At 26.3% G+C, this 23374-nt stretch overlaps 1 protein-coding gene across 1 annotated transcript in view; it reads right to left on the reverse strand.

The window, feature by feature from the left end:
* Window positions 1-1872: 1872 nt before the first annotated feature.
* The window catches only part of Abp1 (Actin binding protein 1), a 33871-nt gene continuing 12369 nt past the window's right edge, over window positions 1873-23374 (reverse strand). Inside the window, exons 4-13 of the mRNA XM_067286939.1 lie at window positions 19460-19534; window positions 17106-17243; window positions 13378-13455; window positions 12904-12990; window positions 9957-10082; window positions 7603-7683; window positions 5855-5977; window positions 5182-5434; window positions 4935-5114; window positions 1873-2915 (exon numbers count right to left, since the gene is read on the reverse strand). Coding sequence (XP_067143040.1) covers window positions 2776-2915; window positions 4935-5114; window positions 5182-5434; window positions 5855-5977; window positions 7603-7683; window positions 9957-10082; window positions 12904-12990; window positions 13378-13455; window positions 17106-17243; window positions 19460-19534 — 1281 coding nt within the window. The 3' untranslated portion in view covers window positions 1873-2775. The remainder of the gene's footprint in view (window positions 2916-4934; window positions 5115-5181; window positions 5435-5854; window positions 5978-7602; window positions 7684-9956; window positions 10083-12903; window positions 12991-13377; window positions 13456-17105; window positions 17244-19459; window positions 19535-23374) is intronic.

The raw sequence follows: 23374 nt of genomic DNA on the forward strand, positions 1-23374 counted from the left end.
TTGTAAATACTAATGAGTAAAATTGTCATTAAGTCAACCCTATTCAAGATATGACATGACCCCCTTTTAACTTCCTCCTTGACCTTAAATCACTAAAATTTAATAGCATTAATTCCCCTAATACACAAACCTTCCTGCAAAATTTCAGAAATTTTCAACAAAAAGCACAGGAGTTATGAAGCCTCAAAGAGGGTGAATGAAATCATGTTCCCCCCACAGAAAAATTCCAGAATTTTTTGCATTTCTTGACATTTCAAGATTCCCCATGTCCAAAAATGTAAAAATCTGGGGTGTTCTTTTTGACCAATTGTCATACTTTCCTCCCTCTGTTATATATAACAGAGCCAGAAAAGTAAAAATTTGTAAATTTATTAGTTATAAAAAGTACATTTATTCCATTTTAAATTATAATGCTTAAGATTATTAAATATACTTTTATTCTAGATGATATATATTTGAGCTGAAGATGGCCAGAATAACTCAAAAATATTTTTTAATCGTGATTCTTGCTTTCTTAAAAATATTTGGCTTCTTGAGTAGTTTGTTTACTTTTAATTTTTAATACATCAAGTTTTGTGTGTTATGTAAAGATTTTGTATAATATAAAAAATAAAAAACACTAACTTTATACATGTCAAACTTTAATTATAAATTTGTCATTTTCAGTTACACGTATGTGTAAACAAATATATACGACTAGACATTATACAATTCTTCCATACCGAATTTCACAAACATTGATATTTGTCTCCTGGCAAGGAAAAGAAGCTTGGTAAAAAAAATGTAAGTTTGTATTATTGCAATTAAAATTACAAAAAAAATTTGGGAAGCGCACACTTTAACAAAGTTTTTTCTTAGGAGTTTAAATTGCAATAACAGTTTAAGTACACTTTATTCAGTTATCAATTGTAATATAATAAAGTAATATAATAATGTAATTGTAATATAATAAATGTAATATTAGAGGTAGTGAGGTAACAGCCATAAATAAAATCTTAAACTTGTTTTCATAGAAACACTGAAAATTCTTAATTCATTACTTACAATCTTCAAATTAAGCAACAACAATCCTGAGGGCTTCGAAATGATATATATATGTGAAAAAAATTTGGTTCAACTGTATGTTATTCGCTTACAATCATCATACTAATTACTACTTTACCAAGATACACGATTTCATACTATATAGAAAAAAGTAACAAAAATTATTATATATTCTGACTTTTTATATGTATATGTATATGTATATATATATATAGTTTTTATTTTTTACAATGTAAAAAACACAATTTTGTAGAAAATGATGAAAAACTGTATAAAACCTTTTAACAATGAACTACAATGACGAAAAAAATTTGATGCAAACTTTAATATTTAGTTTGCAATATTAAGTATATATATTGTAAATTAAGTAATTTGATGTTTTGAGTGAGTTAATTTGTAATACAGTATTCATTTGTATGAGTCTAGCAAATATACTTTTGTCATTAGTAAGTTAATTATACATTGAATCGACTCCACGGTGGCATTCTTAATTAAAACCTTCGAAATGAACAACAATTCCGAGACAGTTTTGTTTGCAATTTCTTTTTTAAATAATGTAAAAGGTTAATTAAAAACTATATGCACAAAAAAATTCTCTCTAGGAAGCATTATAAATTATAAAGCTGAAGAAGCAAACAAAAATTTCAGCTGAAAGACAGAAACAACAACAGAACAGCAAATGGAATGTTAAAATTATAACTAATAATATATAAGAATTTTAAACTCTAACAAAAAAAAAGACAAGACAACAAATTTAAATAATTTACAAATAGGCACAATTCACAAACATTTTGAAAAAGTCTCTGTTTTTGATATTTTTCTTTACGATGCATTATAATTTCCAAAATTTATTTATCAAGTTAAACTAATTATCTATACTTTATAACATTTCGGTCATCATTAATGACAGCAATGCAAAATTATCCTTTGCTGGGAGAGGTCTTTGACAACAAAAATTGCCTTCCCTTTTAGGACTTTGCATGAAAAATAAATGCTATTTTTATCTTTATTATTTACAGTACGGTACGAAACAGAAGCAATATTTGCAAAAATACGTATTTGCATTAGAAAATGATTTCAACACATAGTATGCACATTCACTTTATTGTTAAAGATAATTTAGCAATAATTTAAAACGTTTTCTTTCATTAAATTAAAAACAAAATTAAAATATAGCACCAATTTCTTCAATTATAAGATATATTCAAATTCAACTCATTGATACCATTAATGATGGCTTACCTATAATAATTAGTAGAAATATATTTAAATGTTCATAAATTTATAGTTTATTGTATATGATTTGATATTTTTGATTTAAAATGTTATATAATTCTTAAAATTAGATGTTAAAATTTTAATTTTATACATGATAAATATTTTTGTTTTTCAAATAAATTTTTATATAGGTTTATATATTCACAACATTGGAAGAGTGAATATTGTTATTGCTAAAAGAAAATTATAAAACACGAATAAACTATTTTTACTTCTTAATGAGCTATGAAAATATTTAAAATGAGGAATTTTGTCTCGATAGCAAAGAAGGGAAAATCTGCTGATTTAACTTCTTTGCCAGTCAACCTTAAACATTCTTAACAATATCTAATCTTTTAACAATTTTTCTCTTCAATATCAATACTTTTATAACTCTTATTTTAACAAATACAAGCAAACTACTGCACAGAATAATAATTAACAGTGCATTAAGTATTACAGATTATTTTGTCTTCAGTCGAGAAGTTCAACGTAATTAGCAGGAAATAAACCATACGAGCCGTCTGGAGCCATTCCTTGCCACCAACCTTCGTCAATTTGTTCAATCTGAGATATTATGTCATCCGGATCAAAAGATATTTCAGTTTCGTCAGCTTAACAGAAGAGAAAAAATAAGTTTTATAATTAATAAGAAAATACAATTTATAATGTAAGGTCTGATTTTAGTAAAAACACTTAGATTTTTGTATTAAAAAAAAATTGAACCAAGAAACAGACTAAGGATTTATATAAATAATAATATTACAGGATTTATTTAACATAGTTTCTTACAATTTCTAGTGGAAAAGTAGCAGTAATTTTTTAAGTCATTAGATAATTATCTTTAGTAACTGAATAATTGGATTGATATAATTACTTATTCTATATTTTAAACATTAGCAGAGTAACATATTCATAAAATTAACAAAATACAGGAAATCCTTGTTAGTTCGAAATTCGAGAGACGAAATAATTGCAACTTCGAATTATCCAATTAGAAATATTTACATATTTCTGTACAAAATGCCAAATCTCATGTAATTGATGTAATTTATTAGCAAATGGAATACAGCTAAGTACAGAGAATGCTATTTTCATTAATTAATAACAACTTAAGAATATATAAACTAAAAGTAAACAGCATGTCTGGGTTACCAGATAGGTTTCATAAAAAGTAAAGAGTTCCTCAAAATTAAGCCCAAATTATTTTTATAGTGGTACAAAAAGTAAGTTTTCCAAACATAGCAGCCTCAAGCTTACACATCTCAATATGCTACTCGTCCAATCTTGCAATCCTGAAACCTAGTCATATTTTATGATATAAGAGAAAAAAGGGTAATCTGTGTATAAGATGACACCCAAAAACATGTTTCTGTAAGAGCAAAGCCATATTAACCAGATTAGAGTTGTTCTTGGTCTGTTGTTCTCTTATAGCATGGAGGCACTTCAATCTAAATGAACGAGTTAACATACACATCACAGTTTGGACAGAATTTTCACTTCAAACTTTGAAGTAGCCATATTTCGAACTAATTGAATTCCTGAACATTTAAATCTCTGTATCCCCAGCCGGAACAAAAGTACAGTTACAAAATAACAGGATTTTGAATTATCAGAGTTTAAATTAATGAGGATTTTCTGTACTACTAATCAAGAATGAATATACAGTAGAGCATCAATTATCTGAACACCAATCAACTGAAACATCGGTTAACTGAAAGCGTTCCAGTCGGACTGTGTCAGGATGTGTGTCGTGCTGAATCGAACATTTTTGATACTAGATTAACTTCCAAAGTATAATTTTTCAATATATTTATTTTGTTTGTACAAAATGAAGAAATAATTTTTAATGATACAACAGCCATGATTATTATTATTATTATTATAAAAATTTTTGTTAGGCTTAACATTGACGAAAATTCAATGCAAAGTGACATGCAACGGAGAAAAATTTCAACACGGGATATATTAATATACTATTATTGGACTATACTAATATACTGTATTAATAATGTATTTTTTTTGTACATAAACGGTTATCTGAAAAATCGATTTTCCGAACAACCCAGTCCCCAATTGATTCAGAATAAATCTACTAATGCAGAATAATCTAAAATCTACTAAAATCTAAATTTTAATGCAGAATAAATCTACTTCTTTTCCAAGATATTTTAGAATAAAGAGATTTTCTGACTGATTTAAGCTATACTTTCTGATCTTTATTCAAATCTCTAAAACTTAATCTCTCACAATGAATTTATTAGATGAAAAACAGTTTTATGATCCATTACTAAGTTATTCAAAGTAAAATAATTTACTTTATTCTAAAAATTATAAGAAGAAATATAGGAAATTTATTGTCATCATAAAGTGTATTATCATAATTTTATATTTTGCATAATATAAGATTTCTCAAGATGGCAATGAAAGTCAAGAATTAATGACTGAACAGCATTTTTTGTGGAATATATGTGAAAAGGATGGGTTTTACCCAAAATAGACAGATGAAAACTATTAATTATTTTCTTTATGATTAGATTTTTAATTGGATAATTATAGTTACTTTGGACAAAATGAGGGTTTGAATCATCTCAAATTTCAAAAATACATATGATATAAAAATTTCATCTTACCAGCTTGATAATCATATAAAGCCCTTGCTCTTAAATCTACCCATGTCCTTTCTTCATTATTTGCCATTATAACTTGAGGAGGATCTTTAACTTGCTGCTGTTGTGAAACATTTATGCCATGTTCGACCATCATTTCTGTTAATGGATCTCTAACATCTGGTGGTGCTTCCAAAGTTGGTTCTATTAATTAAAATCATATATTTCTTTTATACATCAATTTTAAAAATACTTTTAAAAAACAATTTACCATCCCAATTTTGTTCTTCTTCAAGATTATTATCTAATTCAGAATCTTGACGAGGAGGTAAACCTTCTTTCAAAAGATTTCTTGTATAATTGAAATGTTCAGGTGGTATTTGAGAAGTTAAAGTTTTTTCTTGATTTTCCCTTTCAAGAGTTTCTTGTTCAACTATGTCAGTTTCTTGTAGTGAATAAAATGTTTGAGGTTCTGTAGGTGAGGACATTGATGAGGATTGTGTTACTTCTTCTGTTAATGTAGGCTATAAATAATGATAAATTATACATTAGATTAATAAAGATGGCATATTTTTTTCTCTATTTCAAGAATTTTATAAAAGGAAGAAAAAATTAATCTAGTAGATCTTATGATTAAGCTAAATTCTAAGAAAGAAAGAAAAATTTTATTTAAATATATTTGCTATTAAATACTCAACAGTATTTTACAAAAAGTGCTGAAAGCTAAGAAGAATATTTCTTGCCTTCTATTAATTCAAAGACAATTTCTGAATCATTTTTGACAATAGATATGTATACTGATAGACATTATAAGATTATTATTACTCAAAGTTTATAACCATTAATTCATTTGCTGTAATACTTCTGGAAATAATTTGACTATGAATATTTGAGTTTAGTTGGAAATTAACACAATATTCTTTTAACTTATAATTAACAATTACTTGAATTGCAGGATATGTTGCTCTTCTTCCTGCACTAATGGCACTCATTTGTCCAGCACAGGTATTTTGTTCAAATATTGCCCTTGCATTTATTGTTCTCTTTGAAATAAGTGCTTGTGCTTCCTATAAATATAGTTGAATTGGGTTATATTAATAAATATTTTTGAATAAATGGAAAATCTGAAATCATTTTTATACAAAGATAGTAATGTTCAAGAGAAGTTTTACATGTACTTTGAATTAAAGATTTTTAACAGTAAAATAAAAGAAACACAAACTAAATTAAGATTATACTTTTTTCTACCTTTTATTCTGAATACTATAGATATTAATTCATATTTTAGCTAAATATTTATTGTCTTTGAAGATAGATCAAAGAAATTATTAACACATTTAATTAGTAATGTAAATTATGATTAAAAATTCTCCCAGAATTTTAACTTTAAAAATGAAAAACAAAGAAGTTTATTAATCAAATAATGATATTTTGAGAAACAAAGTAAAACTTTATACATAAACAGGATAGAAATTAAAAATATCTGTTAGTTGTCCAGTGGGCAACCAATTCTAGACTTCTAATAGTCCTGTAATGAAATCAGTTGTACAAACTGCAAGGTGCATATTTTTTAAAAATAAACTACCAGCTAAAATTACCATACTTACAGCTTTTTATTGTTTACACATTATACAGTCATTCATTAGGTCTACACAAAAAGAAATGCTGAACATCTTGGGCAACTTACAGGGTGTTTGTTAAACACCTTGCCAACTTAGAAACATTGAATAGGTGTATAAATTCTTATTGGATGTGTTCAAAATTTGTCAAAAAAATTTTTTAATGAAATAAAATTATATTTAAAAACTCAAAGAAAACAGAATTCTGTGATTGAAAAACATATAAGTTATAATTGGTTACTATATTAAAAATCACAGTAAGAATCACATGCTAAAGTTCTTTTTAATATGTACAGAAAACTAATGATTAATTGGATATTGAATAAAATTTATTATTCAATACTACTTGTAAGTAAAATGAAAAAATGAATTAAAAAATTCATTTTAATCAGGTATTAGCATCTATCAATAATTAAAGCAAAACTGTTATTTAAAAAGCCTATGATTTTTCTGTATTTAAAACACAGTACAACTTATTCAATTCAGAATATGAAAAAAAAATGAGCACATCTATTTTAGAAAAGTTATTAATCCTGGTAAAAATGAGCCTTTTCTTATATATTTTATTTTGTATAATACCAAAAATAAAAATTTAACACTACAAAGTTAAAAGACAAAGAATTAAAAAAAAAATTATTATTATTATTAAGTTTTGTTCTAATTAAGGAATTTTCTGACAGAAAACAGTAATAAAAATTTTGAGTTAAAATGACTTATAAATCACTACTCCAAAAAATCTTGTGATGAATATATCACTAGGAATAAATTTATCATACATCATATTCAATTTCATTTATCTTATCACTTTTTCTTTTTCATGTTACTTAAAATAATAAAATAATCACTTTATGAATATTTTTATTTCTATGTTATTTTAACTGGCTCAAAGTATTTTGCTATAATTTTATATTCATTATGTAACTTATATTAAAATGATAACTATTTATTTCAATTGTGGTTTATGGTATTGAGCATTTAAATAAAACATTGTTATAATTTGTGATAAAGAATGAATGTATTAAATGTGTAACTCTCTCACAAAAGCTAGAGAGAAAATTTATATAATGTAATACTTGATTTCTTTCTCGGCGAAGACTTTCACTTCGTGACATTCGTTCTTTTTCTTCTTTGACATTGTCTTCTTGTTGTTTTTCCTATTCAAGAAATATTTTTTTTTAAGTTTTTGTTTTATCACAAATTTTCTACATATATCAAATATAAGAATTCAAAGAATTAATCATTAGAAACATAAAATAAACTTAATACTTCTAAATCAAGAATCAAAATGTAAGTATTTTTACCGAAAGATAATTTTTATTGTATCTGCTAACAGAGATAGTGATAAACACATAATAAATAATTTCACAAATGTCAATATAGTCTATATTTATAATTATTGGGTTGTTCGTAAAGTAATTTCGTTTTTTTCCATGCAAAAAAAAACAATTTTTTTATAATATATAAATATTTTATTGAATTATATATTGACCATTTTGGTCAAATACCTGTTGCCATCTTTCAGGTAGTAGCATGATTCCACATTCATAAAAGTTTTGATCTTTGCTTACAAAAAACTGATCCAAGTGATTTTTGAAATCCTCATTTGAAGAAAATGTTTTACTATTTAAAAGATTTCGTAAAGACTGGAACAAGTAATAATTTGAGGGTTCCAGATCTGGCAAATATGGTGGGTGTGGTAGTACATCCCATCCAAGCTGTAACAGTTTCTGACCAGTTACAAAACTTGTGTGAAATTTCTCATCATCATGGTAAAATACTACACCTTTTTTGTTTATCAATTCTGGCCTTTTCTGTTTGATGATATTACTGAATTTGTTTACTTGATTGCAGTACACTTTCGAATCAATTGTTAAATTGTCTGGTAAAAGCTAACAAAAAAAAAAAAATTCTTAATTCTTTTGAGATCTTTTCAGACATGCAATTTTATGTTGATTTGAAACTGGAAGAGAATCTATAAAGAAAAAAACCCCCACCAAAAAGAGCATCTCTCTTTAATAACACGTGAAACCCATATATTGAGCTTTGAAACGAAACCAATTTGTTTCAAGTAATCATAAATGGTTCAATTCAACAAATTTAATCTTAATGATTTCACGTGTTGTTATTTGGCAATTTGCTTCAATCAGTACCTTCATTTTTTTTTCATTGGCTTCAACTGGCCATCCAGAACATGGTGCATCTTTAATATTGAAATTGCCAGAATGAAATTTTGTGAACCAGTTTTGGCACTGTCTTTCTCTCAACACATCTTCTCCAAACATGTACAGTACCACAATTTTTTTCTTGCTTCAACAGCATTTTGATTTTTGGTAATAAAAAAGCAAAATATGCCAAAAATGATGGTTTTGATTTTCCATATTTGATGGGACACTGAAAAAAAAATAAAAATAAAAACAATTGTACAGAATCAAACAAAATTTTTTACAAATAAGCCTTAAAATGTCAGCTGTCAAAATATATAATAAAAATGTGGTTTAAAATGAAATTGGCTGGTAAAAACACAACTAATTCCTCTAGTAATAAAAAAACAAAATTACTTTCCAAACAACCCAATATATAATATATAATTTGTTTAAAATTGATTTCATTACTGATAATTATGGTTTACAAGATTTCTGTAATCTTGTAAATAAGTTATATGTTTCTATAATCATAATGAATTGTTTAAATTTATGCAATCATTTTAGAAAATGACTACATTGTATTTGTTAAAAAACAAAAGTGGAATGTATCATTATAATTTATATTCTTTCTCTATCCCTACTGGATGTTATCTGTTACATGAAGTTCTTTATATTAAGTAACATTTGTCTTCTTTTTTTTGTGTACATAAAGCTTTCTATAGTACACATGCAGTAAAGATGTTATGTCTTTGTGTTTATTTCAAATAATAAGTTCTATCATACACAGATTCACTTCTAAAAAGTTCAACAGTATTTATATATTATTCTGCAGGATATTAGCAAACTGAAAATTACTTAATAAATAATTTTCAATTTGCTAATTCAGAACTTCATTTTTTGATTAAAAAACTTGACTCTGCATTCATCCTCCTGAGAGGCTCATTGCTGGACTTCGGAGTGACTCTTACCCTTGTGCCTTAACTATTTGTTGTTTTTTTTTTGGTCTAAATCTGAGGTGTGTCTGACATAACACACCTGGTGGCAGGACCCTACCCTAAACTTGAGTAATATAATTTTTGACAGCCCCAAACTTCCACATTAATATTTTAAAATTATTCTTTTGGTTTTTAGGTGTACATTGATCATGTAAATTAATAATTATAGTTTTTGAAAACACAGACCATAACAACAAAAATTTCTTTGAAAATTAAAAGAAAGGTATTTTTCTAACAGATTTTATTACCTAAAGAATTTCATATTAATTATTTATGACTAATAAATACCCATTTCTTTTTTTCCACCCAAGCATTTCGAGCAGAATTTTCTGCATTTCTTTCAGCTTCTCTCATTTTACATATTGAACGACTTCTTTCTTTAATTACTTCATCTCTAGCATGAGCTTCTTTCAACTAAAAAAATATTTTAAAAATAATTATTTAATATGTTAATACGAAACAATTGAACAGACTAAAAAATATTTTATTTAAAATATTTGCAAAATATATTTTGTCTAATAAAAATAAAATGCTTAGTGTCAGAGAAATGCTGGCTAGTAAAAATGGCAATATGCATACGATTCAGAAGTTGCCAATAGATTTTTGAATACCATTCATACTTTGTATATAGCTTTAAATTAAAGATTTATCCTTTTTTAATTCTTTTGAGATCTTTTCAGACATGCGATTTTATATTGATTTGAAACTGGAAGAGAATCTATAAATTCCTTCCTTTCCTATTTACTTCAGACTAGAAGTTTTGATAATTTATAAAACCAAAAATTTTTAGATTTAATTTTATAAATTGTCAAAATGTTCCAGTCTATAGTGAATTGGAAAGAATTATAAAATAAACATCGGTCCATTATTATATTTTAATTTTGAAAATTTTTTACCATTTTTTAACCAAGTTTGCTAGGGACAATATAAAGCAAGTCCTCACTTATCATTATAATGAAACAATGTCATCGAGGAAAGATATAAGTACATTTATAGTCATTTTCAATTATTATTGTTGAATTTTCTTTACACAGTACAAAATTGATTCCATGAAGTGGGAAACAATTGCTGGAGGTTGCAAACATGATCCTATAATATTATTATTAATCAAATTATTGGGCTGCAATTTGAAAAATTATAGACCTATAAATTTCCACTGTCATCCATCTGTCCTTCCTTAATCTTGAGAATGGAGCTAGATAGAGAAAAGATGAGACCAGATATGGAAACCTTAGGGGCAGGAAGCCCTGATTAACTACATAAAAACTTTTGATATAAAACTAGAAGTCATGTTATTTCAACTCAAAACTTCCACTGAAAGCAATTAATAGATGATTGGACTGACTCTATTGTTGAAGAAAAAGTATGATGCATAGGGGTAAGCCACTACTAATTACAGATGGAGAGCATGTATTTTAAATTAAATAAATTTAAAAATATGATTAAAAATTACAGCCCAGCATTGTGATGTCACAATAAATAATTGCTTGTATCTTATTTATATCATTTAGTCTATGGTAAATTTATTTTGTTATGTCATGTCACTTAAATTAATGTCAAAGTTTCCAATAACCTATCAACAATACTAAAGAAGACTTGGAGTGTTTTGGTTTTATTAATATTTACTGAATAAATTCTCTAAAGTTCTGTCTTGACAAATACATTTTAGCCTATAGAATAAAGAAAATTATCTTCTAATACAGTATTCTGGTGTTACAGTGTAGACAATTATTACTATTAATACCTTAACCATATGTTTAATGATTACAATGGATATATCCATATGGATGGTTACAAGTTTTGTAACTTGTAACCATCATTTAAAAAGAATTTAGCTTAATTTTCATCATAATTTTTATTTTATAGTTACAGTCAAACTTTGGGTTTTGAACTTAATTCGTTCATAAAAGTTGTTCTCAAACTGAAACAAATTTTCCCATAAGAAACAACATAGATTAATCCATTCCTGATCCCCAAAATATGTATCAATGTGCAAGGGGAGTACTTTGAAGGCAATGCTAGCCAAATATAAATAAAGTAATTACATTTTTGTACCGTTTTAAGATTAAACCTTTGATTTTCATTTTTATTGGATTAATTCCAATAAAAATATAAATATTTCAAAATTACAATAAAATAATTTTAAAAAATTTGACTTCTACTTAATATTACTATAATTACAAATACTAATTTTATCAAAATTAATTTAAATGAGATATATTAACCCTTAGCTTGCCGTTTGCCATGCCCCCTTATTTTGTAAAATGGCCAAGGGCAAAATAGGTGAATCAGGCAATATTATTTTAAAAATTCATCAAAAATTAAATTATTATTTTATTCATATGAAAAAAATCACATATATTTATCAATATAGTTAGTTTTAAATAGGACATTTTTCAATAAAGTTTGTTTGAAAAATTTATGAGAAAAAAAATAATATATGATAACTGACATTCAGACTTGAAAATTTGTTACTTTTTGTCAAAATTAACATTGTCTGGTTACTTCATTCTTATTGTCACTGAGCCAGAACTACTTAGAATATTGTTCTGTACAATTTGATGTAACATTTATGCATGTAGGTTTATTCGTTGTGAAATTATCGCACATTATATCAAACATTTGTTTGAAATCTGAACTTTATTCTGCTTTCAACTAATATATTGAACTAAAATACTTTATTCATTTCATGTCAAACAAGATTATATATTTTCGTAATAAACATATGATTACCAGTAGCAATAGATGTAACATTTGCTGATATTTTAAATTAAAAAAAATTAAAAATTAAAAATTAAAAAAATATATAAAATATCAGAACTGAAGGTCATAACTTGAATATTTATGATGCATTAACATATTATAGCTGAATAAACTTATTATAGCATTAATGAACTTATTATAGTAATATTATTGCATGAATATGCTAAAAATGAAAAAAAATTATCAGAAAATGAAAAATAAAGGGAAAAAAAACCAATAATTAAAATTTTTTAAGTAAACAAAACACCACCTAGACAAAAATATGTGAAACAGACGATAAACGAGAGGATGCCGTCAAGTGCTGACCTCTGTTGTAGATAAATTTTATAAAAATCAATTGTTAACAGGGTAATGATCAATCGGTACCCTGGCTGTTTTGCCAAACAATTAGGGTAACGATAGATCGGTAGATCGGTACCCTGGCTGGGAAAGGGTTTATAATTTTAAATCAAATACAACTCAACAAACTTACTTCTCTATCCTTTCTTTCTTGTTCTAACTTCCTTTTTTCATATTCTAAACGTTTTCTTTCTTCATCCACTCTTCTCTTCTCTTCTTCCTAAAGTTAAGTTTTCAAAATATAATTAATTAATGTTTTAAATTTCATAAAATTTACAGCTGAATAATAAAATTATTATAACTACATTAAAAATATTTCTATCTAACATTCTCTTTCTTAGTATAATGGATTTCAAATTAAATCTATTTCTTTTTAATTTTGTGAATGATATCTCATTTATTGAAGTTGTATTTAAATGAAATGTTCTTTCAATTTCACAAAATCACAATTATGAAATTTAAATACTATAATAATAAAATCTGAATTCTTAAAATATAATTATAAAAAAGCAATTTTGAACTGTTAAGTAACAAATTAGTTTTTTTTAAAACTCAATCACCTTAACTAATTCAATTATAAAAAAAAAAATTTTAATGTTTTTCATACTTGTTCCTTCATCCAAAATTTCTCTCTCTCAATAGGATCAATTTCTCGTGTTGGTTGAATTCGCTTATACACACTTCCCTGAAAACATATATGAATTATTTAAACAAGAAAAAACATTATGAATTGAATTATTAACTCAGTTTATCAAAAATATTTACTAAGTCATTTAAATATTCTACTAAACTCTGCTGGTTGCAGATAATACTAATTATTTTGTTTAAAAAATTCTTCTCATAATTGCTAAAATACATTTTTATTTGTCTTAGATCAAATACATTCTATTTAAAATGAAATGTTTCGTAAAATAAAAATTTCAACTAATATAATCTATTATTTTTTAATTAATAGAACTGTAAATCCAAAAATGCTGACTGGATAAGTAAATAAAGATTTCATAAATTTAAATATAGTCCAAAAATAATTAAGTTATACAAACATCATTGTAAAATATAACTTGAAAATAATCCAGTGATTTAAATTTATAATTGACTACTATAATTGAATATTATTTTGTATATTGATAAGATTTCTCTTATTGCATTAAAAGATTTGGATTCAAATTCAATCCAACTTTTTATAATTTTCATAAGGAATTTGAACTGAATCTTCACTTCAAATCTTTTATGTTAACTAAGGTGGTGATTATTCCTTATACTCACTTTTAATGGAAAAAACTTGTAATGGTCATTAATCAGAATAGTTAAGTTCATTCTGATGATTCATTTACAATTCAAAACATACAATTAAATCCAGTATCATAACAACATTCTGTGTGAGAGTCAATGTAAAATTGTTGGGAATGGCATTATGTGACTCAGGACAAATTATTCTGTATGCTTTCATTTATGCTTGCATATTCATGTTGTAAAAGAAAAATATGTTTTGTTATGGCAGCTTTCAAGTTTTACTTTTAAAAAATGAAGTATTATATATATTAAAACTTTGTTAATCCAGTCTCTATGGGACCACACAATGCCAAATTATCAAAAATGCTGGATTACTGTTTTTTTTTTAATTTTTTGCAAAGTTCAATATGTTATATACAATCTGAACATTGCACACATTGCTGTACATTTTGTACCAGTGCACAGTGTTGTGTGCTTTCAGTTTGTATATCTTACAGTCAAAACCCGTTTTTAGTTAGAACGCATTTTAACTAGTTGAAACTAGTTTATACTGGATGTCTTTGTTAAAACCTGTTTTGTCTAGTTAAAACTAGTTTTAACTCAAATTCATTTTTGACTAGCAGTAAATTCTAGTTTTAACTAGACAAAACGGGTTTTAACAAAGACATCCAGTATAAACTAGTTTCAACTAGTTAAAATGCAGCCTAACTAAAAACTGGTTTTGACTGCAACATATAGAGTGATTCGGAGTAAGATGGTAAGTGGGAGAAGATGCCTACTTTTTGATATTTTCAAACGGTGACGTCAGATATTGTCATGTATTTGTATGATGAATCGTTGGGCCAATATTGAGTCCGGAAAGCTATAGTTGGCTACCGTTACCTCATTTTCTACATCTGAGAAGAATAAAAGCAAGACAAGAACAAAGATTTTGTTGTGAAATGTTTCTAGAATCATTTTAAAACTAAAAGTTAAAATAGAATTTATTAAAAATTGCGAAAAACAATTAATGTGTGATGTAGTTAAGGTTCTAAAGTTTCCATTGTGAGCTACCGCCGATCCTGATCGGACATGCTAGAACACCTGACTCCGCTAGGCATCTTACCACAACAAATGGGAAAGATGCCACATTTTTATTGGAGTAACATGCCTATTTTAAATAAATTTTTGTTTTCTCGTTTTATTGCAGGATTTTAGTGCATAGAAATTATATAAGGACATCTCAAAAAGGTTTTTGGACTGAAAAGAGCTTTCAGCTAGCTATAGAGCACGTTAGAACGGGCGGAAACTTAACAATACTTATACTGTGCTGTTATACTTACTATGAAGTACTTTGTACTACATATGCAATAAATTAAATTTGGTTAAGATATTCGAAAATTAATTTTATGCAATTATATTTGTTATCTTATCCTAATGGCATTTGGCATTTCACCCGGATACTTGGGGTGAGATGTCTAAAATGTCAGACAGTAAAAAAGTCATCATTACAAACACAATATACAATTATTTTTCATATACTCCAAAGTTTTATTTGAAAAACATGCTCAAGAATATGATATTTTCGTTAGAGGCCTCCAAAACCCAAATTATCATTATAATTTCCTTCATAAGCAAAATGTTAGGCATCTTCCCCGAATCACTATACATAACTTTATTTATTTCCCCCAAACATATTTATGTAGCTAAAATTAGTTTTAACTAATGTTAAAAGTTAAAACTAGTTTTAGCTAAAATCAAAACATGTACAGCAGTAAATTAACTAGACAAAACCAGTTTTGTCTAGGTAAAACTAGAATTTACTGCTAGTCAAAAATGAATTTGAGTTAAAACTAGTTTTAACTAAACAAAACGGGTTTTAACAAAGACGTCCAGTATAAACTAGTTTCAACTAGTTGAAACGTGTTCTAACTAAAAACAGGTTTTGACTGTAACATATATATACTCTTCAGTGTAAAGATGACTATATTATGCTAAAATTGATTGAAAGACCTGCAAAAATATTAACTAACACATTATACATTATTATTGCACAAAATCAACATTCACAATGATTTGTGTGCACATATTGTAATATTTACTTTCCAGATATGTACTGTATACATATGATTCGTTGAAGTTATACATGCTCCAAATGTACAAAACCTGTTTTAAGTGTACTTACTAGACCTCTCATTGATCTACAGGAAAGAAAATGCATGTTACTAAGCACAAAAGGCATGTGTCAGCTCTAACAAAGTAATATTTGTTCAACACAATGCAATGTAGACTACGTTTATTTACCAAATTACATTGCCAGTGAGTGGCAGATTACAGGAAATTCTGGATTATTGGATGTCTGATTAACAAACTTCTACTGTATACTCTTTTTGTTTATTTTATAAAACTGAATGATAAAGATAATTTCAGTTATACTATAATCATTAATATTAATTTGAAAATGCATTTTTTTTACCTGTTTTTACTTGTTCAAAATAGAGATACATCTTAGAATCGATGGCATCTTACAATCTTAGGCCAAAATAATAATTAAATGCCTTATGAACATATCATATGATACATATCATATATAACAGATGTTCTTGGCTGTAGTTTTCAACAGTTATATAAATTCAAATGAGTTTTTGCTGATAACAATCATTTATTAATAATTTAAACTCCTTTTTAACATTTAAAATGCCTTACAGATAACATTATAATGCAGCTTAAAAAAATTATTGTATAAAACAGAAGAGCATAGAAATAGATCTGTCAAAAATTACTGGTTTCATGGCATTTCTAACTTCTTGTTACTTAGCAAAATTTAATAAAATTGATCATTTAAAAATGTTTTCCCGCATAAAGGCTTAAAATTCAGTTTTAAACTCATGATACATCTTAGAATTGAGGAAATATGGTAGTATTTTCTTGAATAATAAAATTATTTACTATGCAATGACATTTAATTGATAATTAAAGTTTTAATACCATTACAGAAATTTTTAAAAAAATTATATTTATTTATGTCAATAAAAGAACAAAAAAGATAAAACTAAACAAAAAATTTCATATGATAACTTTCAATAAATTTTATTTCAATGTTAAAATTAAAATCTTATTTACCACTGGTGTTATATTTTCTACAGGATCTGATCTTTCTTTGAAATTGAATTTTGAAGCAGTTGATTTTGCAACTTTTTCCATTATTAACGACGGTTCTACATCATCTTCTGTACGGGCATTAATTGTTACATGAGCTCCCTTAAAAAAAAAACATTTTTCTTTATTACATTATAAATTTGAAGTGATTCATTTAAGATATCCATTCTAAATCCAGATGAATGAATTAGGAGAGCATCCAATCATAAAATTTCCACCAAATCATAATGAAAAGCCAAAAGGTATATATTATAAAAATGCTTAAGTATATTCTGTAACATAACAGCAATATCTAATTGCCTTTTACATTTTTAAATTGTTTTTACTAAATTTATAGATGAATAAAATAACAGATTAAATAGATTTATTCAGTCCTAAAGATATAGAAACAAAATTACTGCATTAAATTATTTACCATCTCTTGATATTAGAGTCAACAGAACAGCTGTGTGACTATTTAGTCTTTTTGTGATGAAGTTTCTTCCAATAGAATTATTATTACTATCTTAATAATTTTTTAAATTTTATCAAAAGACAAAATTAAGTTCCAAAAGACACGTGTTTCACTATCATATACTCATAAATTTATTTTCTTACTGAAAATTTGATTCAATGAATTGACAAATTTTGTAACTTTTCCTGAGATCATAACAGTATTCTATAGATGTGATTCAAGGCAAGAAAAATTATCAATACGACTCTTTCAATAAAATGTGTTAATTTGTTATTTATACTGATAAGGTTAGACAATTAGAAAGTGATTTTACTCTAGCATTTTGATTATAAAATCAACTTCTAAATCAAATTCATAGAAAACTGTCTCATAATATATTGCCTTTAAACCACCAGATTTTAATTCAAATAATTAAATGGTATCATCAATATGGTTAACCTTGTCTAAACAGTATTTTTCAATTTAACTGCTACACAAATTACAATTTATATTTCCATTCAGAATTTACGAATTAATAAAAATATAAATGTTCCTGAATAAAAAACAAATTTTTTAATCTTAAAACTTTAAAAATTCAATGATTTTACTCTTTTGTTATTCTCAGAATTTTCTTGTATTTATCAAATTTCAATTAACCAAACATTGTTAGCTTCTGGGCTATTTACAAACTATAAATAAAATACATGAGTATTAATTTTCAATAATTATAATATAGTGCTGTTTGTTATTTGTAACATTTTGATTAGGTCTTCTAATTAGGCAACTAATTATACATAATAGTTAATATTACATAATCAATAATAAATTTTAATTGATTTAAATATTCTCTAATTGGAAAAACTGATTAATAAAGTCATTTTACAAGGCTATACAACCACTCTTCACTATATGATCTTCCCATTTAACAGCTGCTTGGACTTACAACCAGCTCTCTCACCCATTCTTAATCTTAGTCTAGTTCTTATAGTTGGTCAGTATTCACTGCACAAAGCAAATGCTTCATGTAGTGAATACTGACCAAGACCACATCTCATTTATAAATTTGTACATTATTGTGCATTCTATTTGAAGAATTCAATGACTAAAATATTAACCTGAATATCTCTTTTATGAGTGAGCTTTAATTTTTTTTGGTACTTCATTTTTATAATTTTTGTTGATTGTCCTTTAATCCTTTCTGTAACTATACTATCACAACAACAAACATGGAACCATTAATAAATATTTACTAATCTAATGTTTTTTGGTCCTTTTCATTGACCTTCATCAGGAAACATATATAATTTAAAATTTCATAAGAAAGAACAAAGCTGCCCATATTGTAACAACAGTTTATACTAGATTCCATTTTTGGTATAATACAAATTTAAAAATGCACATGTAGGTTATTTTTATGTATTTTATAATATCATATAATACATGACAAAATCAATAAATATATAAAATGTCTATTACCCATAGTTAAAAAAACCCATACATAGAAACACTGTAAATTATACTTTTCATAAAAATACATAAAAAATGAAAAGGACTGAAAACATTAAATTAGTAATTATTTTTTTACTGCATAATTAATGGATCCATGTTTGTTGTTTTTATTGATTATATTTTTATGTTCTGTAATATGTAAGAGATGTAAATTATCAAGTTGACATTTCCTTTAGATCTTTCTTTACCTAGAATAAATAAAAATGATTAAGTTCCTTGTTTAACAACCAATTTGCTTAGTGACCTAATTATAGAAACAGAACTTGGTCATTAAGTGAAAATGGTTGTATTCCATAAAAATTGAAAAATCTTTTTATGTAAAAAAGGCTTAAAAATTTTTTTAGGAAATTTGAAATAACAACAAATTTTTTTTTACCTTAAAGAAGTTTACAACATCAACAACATGATTGGCACAACTTCCTTTTCTGGATAAAGGTGCACCTTCACCTTGCTAGAAACAAAAACTCTAAATTTTAATAAATTTTATTCAATAAAATCAAACCATAAAACAAAAAATACTTATTTTAATGTAATTTGATATATAAATTCAAAGCAACATAAACAAAGTAAGTAAATATTATCAGATTTCTTCTGAATGGTTATAATTTATCAGTTATAAAAAAATTCATTTATCTAAAAATTTGATTTAGAAGTAAGTAGTCATCCTATCATAAACATTTTAAAATTAACTTTTAGAATAGCTAGAAGAAAAGGTCAACCCAAAATGATAAACTCAATTTTGCAAAGCAAACAGTTACCATTACCAAGTTACACAACAATGGTTCCAAACCAATCTTCACTTATAAATGTTATTACAATAAATAAAAACTTGATTTGAAATTATCAGAATTTTACACTAAATTTACATACGGCAGATTTCAATGGTTGAATAGGGACCAAAATGTGTCCACTTTAAATGAATTCACTTAAAGCAGGGACATAAAATCCAATAAAAATAAGATGCAATTGAACTCTTACATACATATTAAATATTTATTTTATTGTGACAAGTATTTATATGCAATGTATGTTATACAGTAAAATATAAAATAACTTATTTATATTAGTTTATTCTTGTATTTATATAAAGCACACTCAAATATCTATGTTAAATAAAATTTGTTTTATATTATATTCAAAAGTCAAACATTTAGGTTTATTGGGATTAATGCTAATGAAAGATGTTCAAAGGAGAAAGGGAAAAGGACAGGAAAGTAGTGAAATCATCCTCTTCAATGTCTTCATCTTTAATCTTGAAACTTGTCTAAACAACCTGGCTGAGACTCAATCTTTCTTGACTGATGATTCCTTTAAAAAGGAATGGAGTGTCTTCTTTCCCCACACGTAATTTTCCTGACAGCATGATAAATATTTTATTTCACATTCCACTGTTTCATTAAAAAGGATCTACTTCATTATAATCTAATCAAGTCAAAAGTTTTGTATAGGCCTTGTACTATTAGCTCTCTCTTTCTTTCTCCCTGTTTTGATTTATTCTGTCACTCTCAGCTCCTTTGCTTCCTACTGTATGTTAAGTATTATAGACTTTTTTTCTCAAATTCATAATACTACATAATTAATAAAGGTGTTTTAAAATTTACAAATGATAATTGATATTGCTGTAAATTATATTTGGGACTTAGTTTGATCCCCTGGCATATTACAATGTCCTATTGCATTTTGTAATTCTTCACCTAAACAATCAATATTAATTTTAAAAATTAATCTGCACTATCAGTAAAAGAAGTAAAAGTCTGTAATAATTGTCTAAACATTAAACAAGATATTTAAACTTTAATGTGTATTTTAATAAAGGTAAATATTACCAGAAACATTTATTAATTTGCACAATATAATATACTTCTTTTTCTTCTATAAACTCAAGGATTCCAGTCACATAATTGCACACCCACACAGATCCATGAACTACACATTGCTGAGAAATCTGCAATCCAAATGATCTCAAATACCTGGATATGAAAATTTCTAATGATCAGCATTACACACTGTGCAAAAATTCAGTGTTTTCGGATAAGGAAAGCAGATAAATATATCAAAATGAGTGATATACCATTTAAACAATCTGCCTAGGAAGTATGCTCTAGGAAGGCTTTATTTAGGAAACTGACCCTGTTTAGGTATTAGATACACAAGGGAAACCTGGAAAACTATGTGGCCAGCCCATTGGTGAGATGCAAACCTTGACCAACACCAGTGTTTTATCCACTCAGTCATTGATGGGCTAAGCACATAACAAAGCCAGTATTAATTACCAGGACCCAAACCCAGCTTGTGTTGTTTTAAAATTTAAAATAATTTTAAAAAAAAATTATAATGTTTTACTGAAATTATTTAAATTGTAAATGTATGTCATTTTTCCTAGTAACTTTTTTAACTATTAACTTTAGTTAAAATAATTTAACTTCAATAATGTAAGTGTGTTTTAAAAGGTGGACAAATGGCCATGGTGGTAAAATAATTTCAAAAATACAAAAATTTTCTAGCCAAATTTGAAATTTTCATTTTTAAATTATTTTTTGGTGTTCATTTTTTGAAGTTCATCTTTAACCAAAATTTTTGAGACACAAAAATCATTTTGCAGTCATCATCATAAAGAAATTTTGCATTTTTAAATGTCAAAAAGTCTGTTAATTACTGCCTGTGCTAAAAATAAAAATAATCATTCATGGATGGCATTGAATTCAATTTTACAGTTGTATATGCCATCCTATGATGACGACAACACCTGCTTAAAATAAAACATTCTTTCAATCTAAAATATTTTTATGTTAACTTATCAAATTAATATTGCAGGGCAAATTGTATAGCAGGCCTATTTAATTATATATTTGATTTAATTTGAATTTTCCAAACTTTATAATAATAATTATTATTAGTTGGTTCATAAATTATTATTTTATTTTGTGTGAAATAATTTTTGGGAAATGGGTATGTATGAGAGAAATTTTGGGTCCTGAAAATATTCTGCATCCCTTTCCTTAAGTTGCATTGCACAACATTACTTCTTGCTGCCTGCAGACAGCTGTACTTGGTCAACCATACTGAGAGCAAAAAATGAACAAAGCAGCCAAGGGAGTAAATTCCCTGACTTTTCCTAAACACTAATGAAAATTCCCAACTTTCTTCATGGTGAAACCCTGTAAATAACAACCTGAAACAAAAATATAATACCTTCTTCTAACTTTATTGCTAGAGCAATGTATTGTGATAAATAGCTGATATAATACCAAGAGAAGCATTTTCCAAACCCAGCATTGATTATGGAACTCGAACACTGTATACTCTAAGATCTTTTTCTATTGCTCTAGAGTCCAAGAACAATGGGTGCAGAATCACTAAAAATAATATATTCACTTTCGGTTATGATGTACGAGTTTGTGAATTGAAGTTTTGTTATAAAGAACTACAATTCTTTATACAGTGGGTGATTGGTTAAATGAATATAATCCGTTCCAAGACTATGTTTGCTATCCGAATTGTTTGTTAACCAATTATCGATTTACCATAGATTTTTGTGAGAATTTGATTAATTTGTTCTAAAGACCCCAAAAAATAAATAAAAAATATACTTTCTTACTATGTTTATTTACACGTAATAACAAACTAAAAGCAATCTCTCCATTTTTTTCATGGATGGCACATCTTTGTTTCTCAGATGCAATTTTTATAACTCATTTATCTGCTTGAGTCTTTTTGATTATATCTTTCTTAGCTAAGATTGTATCTATTGTAGACCTGTTGAAGTCATTTGCATATAATATCAGACATCTTCTGCTCACTCTCTATCTTGGCTATTATCTCTTGCTCAGTTTCTATGGCAAACACAGTTCTTGACACCACTCTTGTTAGGCCCCATATTATTATAAATTTTTTAAATAAAAAGTCCAGAAAAGTACTTACAAAAATTTAAAGAACAGAAATTAACTAGTGCCAAAAAGGTTATGCATACAACTGTGAAAGTCTGATTCCATAAACCATGTATATATGCCATTAAAATATCGTTTTACAAATCTTAAATGCAGCATCTTTCCCGTGTTTATTCTGTCAGGTGTTCATTATCCAAATATGTGTTTGTTGTCTGAACATAAAAAACTTTCGCAAAAGTGTTTGTTGTCTGATTTGTTCGCAGTCTGAACTGTTTGTTAACTGATCATCCACTGTATATGTACTTTTTGAATATTCTTGTACGCTTATTATTTACATCTGATAAGCTTTTATCATTAATTTCCTCCTAACAGAAATTCAAATACTCTCAAAAGGGAGGGAACAT

Source organism: Centruroides vittatus, unplaced genomic scaffold, assembly GCF_030686945.1.
Source record: "Centruroides vittatus isolate TY-2023 unplaced genomic scaffold, ASM3068694v2 scaffold_386, whole genome shotgun sequence".
Taxonomy (NCBI): domain Eukaryota; kingdom Metazoa; phylum Arthropoda; class Arachnida; order Scorpiones; family Buthidae; genus Centruroides; species Centruroides vittatus.